At 41.0% G+C, this 5,852-nt stretch overlaps 1 protein-coding gene across 1 annotated transcript; it reads left to right on the forward strand.

The window, feature by feature from the left end:
- Positions 1-962: 962 nt before the first annotated feature.
- On the forward strand, positions 963-4,915 carry LOC140245410 (dnaJ homolog subfamily C member 22-like). Its single transcript, XM_072324987.1, has 3 exons — positions 963-1,603; positions 2,260-2,501; positions 4,615-4,915. Exons 1-3 carry the CDS (start codon positions 997-999, stop codon positions 4,837-4,839), a joined length of 1,074 nt encoding a protein of 357 aa, XP_072181088.1. The 5' UTR covers positions 963-996; the 3' UTR covers positions 4,840-4,915.
- The last annotated feature ends 937 nt before the right edge of the window (positions 4,916-5,852 follow it).

Genomic DNA, 5,852 nt, shown 5'->3' on the forward strand with positions numbered 1-5,852 from the left:
TTTAGTGAAAAATTTGTTCGAAATCAAAATTTCTTACCTGCTTCCTTCTCATGTTTAGTGGTTGTCAGGTATGTTGATTTCATGGGCGTATCGGCAAATTCTGCACTTAGTCCTATGCGTAATATCGCTTGCTATGTATGCTGTTTCGCTATGCGCGACCATTAAGTCCCTGCGCGAGAGCTAGTACCCTTGCTATACTAGTCTAGAAGTTCCAGTCCTCCGGAGGAGATGTGGATTCCAGGCTAGACAGAGTCCCCACTGATTTTATCCTGGACTAAACCCCAAACCCTCTGCCCTCTAGGAGTCTAACTGCTGACTGCACTGTAGCTGTATGATCAATTTGACAATTATCATCATCAATTAGTAGAATCTAATACACTTTCAATTCACTTCATACTGCAGACCTCTTTTATCATCTAGAATAGTTACATGTACAGATGATGTAGATCTCATTGTCATATTTTGCGAGTTGACTGATATCTGCTGAAGTAAAAGTAAAAAATTTAAATACATATCCTGTATAATGGAAAGAAAAAGAAATGACTCTCTTTTTCTACTAAATAGAAAAGCAAGGCTTATCTCCAAGTTGGAAATCACCCACTGTTCTGTTGAGAAGTGGGAATATATCATACTTGCCAACTCTGCCACATTTGGCGGTAGACTACCGCTTTTGACAGATTTCATTAGCATTCAAGCTAGCGCTGCTCGCATAGGCATCCTGGATTCTACCGCTTTCTCAAATGAAAATGTTGGCAAGTATGATATATTTACGGTACTTCTTTCTCCTTTCATTGCTGCAATGGTTCTTGATTGGGAGCTATAAACTATATCTCTCAAGACTTGTTTGTGAATACAAAGTAATTTGATGAGGATTTACATGATTTAATACAGTGCCATATTGTTGAAATGCTTTCTCCAATGCAAAATTTACTAAAGAAATCTATTTTGCAATTTTTTTGACAGGTGACATCGATTTGACTCGCACCATAGTGGAGAATGCAGAAACGAAGCAGTGTAGCATACTTACTGTGGCTGGTGGGGGGATGGCTTGGTCTCCACCATTTCTACCTCGGACGTGACCGGCAAGCTTTTGTGTGGTGGTGCACCCTAGGGGGATTCTTTGGTCTAGGGTGGCTGCGAGATCTGTTCTGCATACCGCGGTACGTAGAGACGGCCAACGACACTCCCGAATTTGTCAGGTACTACACTGAGCTCCTACGGACGCGGCAGTCGCCGAGATTTAGCGTATCCCGCTTTGCCGGGCAGCTCTTCACGGGATCCTTCTTTGGGTTGCTTGCGACCGTCTCCGTGCCTGATGAAGTGGACGAGCTCTTCCCGCTAATACGACCGTTCATCACTCCAATTGCTGTCGCCATCGGAGTTCACACTGTGGGAAACATTGGACGTGAGGAGGGTCCACTAAAATATGCTATTATTGGAGCATACATTCCTGCATTGCTACTCTATGCAGATCCAACTAATATTGTTTACATAGCCATCCTCAGCGCAGTATTGTTCAGAAGAGGTGTTTCGTATAGGAGGACTCCAGAAAAGTGGAAAAGAGAAGGCCTGTGTAAAAGAGTAGTTATATTGGGGTTAGCAGGTAAATATTTTTTGCTCTTGAAGTCATTGTCAGTGAATCTGTGCAGTTTGACAGAGTCATGTGAGAGATGTTTGTTTGGCATTTATGATTACACAAAAGCTTGATTTCAGCGAACAAGTTTGCACAAGTGTTCTGGAGACTTCATTTTGTGTGCAAAATGATTCTTCAGTGTACCATGTCATGCAAGATCCTAAACTCCTTTAATGGTTTGGATAACACATCACATTGTACAATACAAACATTACTTCTTTTGTTGATTGTCTTTCAGTCTTATTGTGAAAAGCATCTTGTGTAATGTACCCTGTAATTTGCTCATATCCTTTGCAGAAAAATATGTGCCTAAATATTGAAAGCAAAGAAAAGTTAGGAGTATATAACTCATTAGCAGTATAGAACTCATTCCATGCTGTTTATGAAAAGTGCTTCTTATTTCCTGCCATTATTCTTGGAACAAAAGTGGAGCATGTTCTTGAGTGGCATTGGGCTAGTTTTTTATGGAAAAAAAAAAACAGACTCTGAGCTGTATTACCATTTCACACACAATGTTGGGATACATTTTCTTCAACCCTAAAAAAATTGTGACTTTTGCAAAATAGGATATATGACCTTAAAGAGCAAACAGCGATCAGCAAGTAATTTTTTTGTGTTTACCGCAGGTTGCGTCGTGTGCACCGCATGGGGCTCTGCCATCTATTACAACATGAAGGTCACAACCGCCGAGGGTGAGTCGATACGTGTGAAGGATGCCCTCAACCACTTCTTTGAGTCGCCAGCCTGGAAGGACTTCAAGGAGGTGCTGGGCCACGTGGTGAACCTGATTTGGGAGCGGGGCTGGCGAGAGGCCTACAGGGAATTCGTGGAAGCTTTGGATCCAGAGGGGGAGGCCGCCGCATACAAGGTAAACATCTCTTTTGCCCTCTTCATGGGGGATTTGGAGAGAAAATCTGAATGTTTATTATGTAACAAGTGTATGAACGGTCAAACCTGTCTATATTTACCAACCAATGTGTGTTTGTAAAATTCATTGAAAAATTCAAAACAATGGGTGATTTCAAGTTCGGTGCTAGTGCTAGTGCTATCTCAGCACTAGCACCGGCAATAAAACCGAACTTGAAATCACGTCGGTGTTGGGAGTTGACCTAAAAAATTATGACGTATTTCCAGTTGCTGGTGCTGGGCTTGGTGTTGAATGTTGTCTGCTGAACCGAGCTCCGCAGTCTGTGTTAGCGATTTACGTGCTTTTTCCCTATTGACTAACACTAGCCCCTGGGGATTATCATTTTCTTCATTTCAAGTTTGCTGCTGGTGTTATCGTCGCCGTGCGAGACCCGTATTCCCTTCCATAAGAGTCCCACGTTTTACGTGCAAAGTCTATGCTAACGCCATGGTCGTCCACGTAAAGAACGCGAACACTCCAGACATGGCCATAGAAATCTGAGCCTGGGAGCAAAATAAAGATAATTGTGTTTTAAAGGACAAGTTCACCTTCACACACATGTGGATTGAGTGAAGGTAACAATGTTAGTAGAACACATCAGTGAAAGTTTGGGGAAAATCCGACAATCTGTTCAAAAGTTATGAATTTTTAAAATATCTGTGCAGTCACTGCTGGAGGAGAAGACTACTACAGTGTATGATGTCACATGCGTACAACGATATAAGGAAAATAAAAAGAGAATTTCACAAAACTTGACTTTGTGAATAAAGTGCATATGTCCTCAACTTGTTACTGACTTACGTTAGGGGTAATATTATTCTCCCTGACTTCTGAAAGAGAGAAGTCGAGTGTTCTTTTATTATGTGAGAAAAGTGAGAATATCTTGAATTTTCTTTATATAGTTGTACTCATATGACATCACAAGCTATAGTAGTCTTCTCATCCAGCCGTGACTGAGCAGAAACTTCAAAAATTCATAACTTTTGAACGGATTGTGCGATTTTCCTCAAACTCTCATTGATGTGTTCTACAAATATTGCTGCATTCACTCAACCCACATGTCTATGAAGGTGAACTTGTCCTTTAAAGAAGGGTTTAAATTTGTGGCATTTGAATCAGTCTTCCTCGTTACATGTCTAAAACTGAGCAGTCATTGCTACATCTTTTGATATTTGACTTTAAACATGCGCCATCACTTTTTTCGTCGCACAATTCCCGCGGAGCTCGCGGTGCTGTGAATTGAACACCTAGTGCTGGTGATCGATAATTTTGAGTGATAAATGACACATGACTTCATGGATTTCTCAAAAGAAAATGAAAATTGTGAAGAGTTAATTGCTCTAAGTTTTTACCTTCGAAGAGAATATGGGGTATTGATCACTGTATAACATCAGAAGCATCAATATGTTTATTTGTAAAGTTGATGTAACGTGTGATGGACACCAAGCATTTTGAGCTAAAAGGTCTAAAAGAAAAATGAGACGTATAAAACAAAAGGCTTCTATATTGAGAATTTAGGCAATGTTCAACATGCGTGTGTATGGGCGTAAGTGAGCTGCTCAGCGGAGATCTGCACTCTCCAAGTGCTTTTCTAGTTCACTATGACTTCTATTTATGGAATCTATTTGAAGTATGTACTATTTCTACTCTTTTTAAAGCAACAGCCTTCATGTTAAGCAGCATATCATCACAGAAAAAAAAAATGGAGCAAATGTTGTGAATGCTAGGAAATTTTTTAATGGTCAGCAGATGATGAGTTCCTTTCTAAAATGTGCTAAATCCACTTTTAATGAAAAGGAGAAAACTCCCATATTACATGGGGTTTAGATAAAATGTGCCTCAGAAAAGTCTAACTGTAACATAGAATTTTAAAAAATTAATAGTTTTGGGATTTCATGGATTTTAGTACCTTTTGGAACAGACCTTTTATCAAAAAAAGGACAGGAGGTTCCATTGACCTTGACACCTTCCAGGTCCCGCAGCCCCCCCCCCCCCCCGGAAATATTCCATGGCACCTGTTTATGACCCTAACCATATTTCCTTGGTTGTGATTATTGCTATTGTCCATTTACAGACCCTTGAATTGGAGGAGGGTGCCACACAGAAGGAGATCACCCAGCGCTACCGCAAACTCGCCCGCACCTGGCACCCGGACAAGCACACGGGGCCGGGCAAGGAGGCGGCCGCCCAGCAGTTCATGAAGATCCAGGGGGCGTACGAGACGCTGTCCAAGATCCACACCCGCCGCGCCGCCCACAAGAAGGAGCACAGCTTTGAGCAGGAGGAGAGAAGATTCTGAGGAGATGGTCGAGATTGAGGGTAGGGTGGGGGGATTGGAGATGGGAGGAGTTGGTATGGGGTACTTGTTTCTCCGTCCACTATTATGAGATTGATTAACTTGAGTCCATTAGTGAGTCACAATCATGTGGACGAGTTGGAGCCATTTTTGGTGTGTTGCCAAATGAGTAGATGAGGAGGAGTAGGCTTGACAAATGTGGCACTGAGAGACAATTGAAGTACAGTATATGTTTTATTGAAGATTTATAAGATGAGCTTTTTCTGAGGAAAATCTCTTGTCTCCTAAAAATCTTCTTTATATATCTAGATGAAGCAGCCAAACAGAATGCAACTTGATGTATGGAAAATCAGGGAAACTGCCATTAGGCAGGAATTGCTGTAGAAGTGGACATTTTCGCGGTGTTGAAATTTTCACGCATTTCGCACAACTATAGAACCTGGCGCGAAAATAAAAGCATTCAAATATTTTTGCCTGCCATGATATGTTCCAGTGGTTGATGTCTTGATTAAGAATACGCAAAACTCTTCTTACCGGGCCAAGTACGAAAAATTGATCGCACAAAAATATCCACTTTTGCAGTATCTTGTTGTCAGTAAATCATTTTGAATGTCCTGAACTAATCGATGATGCGCAAGATTGGGTGACAGCGACCTCTGATTTCTGAAGACTTTGTGTTTCACCCACAATATGCTGCCAATGAGAAATGTTTCCACAACAAGTATTTTCCTCACTGACAAAATTCATTGATGAGCCTCATCTTGAAATAGGACAAGTTTTGTACTTTGTTCAGATTTAAGGAATCATGAATGTGCAAGTTAAATTTTTACAAAGGATCACTGGAAAAAGAACAAGGAGTTTCTCTGAGAAAGTTTTAGCAGAGGTTTTGAAGCCACAGAGATGGGCAAAGTGGGAGAGCATACATTATATATTTTGTACAAAACAGAAGAAAAAGAAGGTTCCGCATGATAAAGAGATTGCAATACAATCGTGTTTTCCCCGTTGCTGATTTGTGA

This window comes from Diadema setosum, chromosome 22, assembly GCF_964275005.1.
Source record: "Diadema setosum chromosome 22, eeDiaSeto1, whole genome shotgun sequence".
In the NCBI taxonomy this organism is placed as follows: Eukaryota; Metazoa; Echinodermata; class Echinoidea; order Diadematoida; family Diadematidae; genus Diadema; species Diadema setosum.

Excerpts from the sequence above, each read along its gene's own strand:
- LOC140245410 (XM_072324987.1), top strand. The coding sequence starts at position 997 with ATGCAGAAACGAAGCAGTGTAGCATACTTACTGTGGCTGGTGGGGGGA. Across the intron at positions 1,604-2,259 it reads AGTTATATTGGGGTTAGCAG|GTTGCGTCGTGTGCACCGCA; the intron begins GTAAATATTTTT and ends TGTTTACCGCAG. Across the intron at positions 2,502-4,614 it reads GGGAGGCCGCCGCATACAAG|ACCCTTGAATTGGAGGAGGG; the intron begins GTAAACATCTCT and ends GTCCATTTACAG.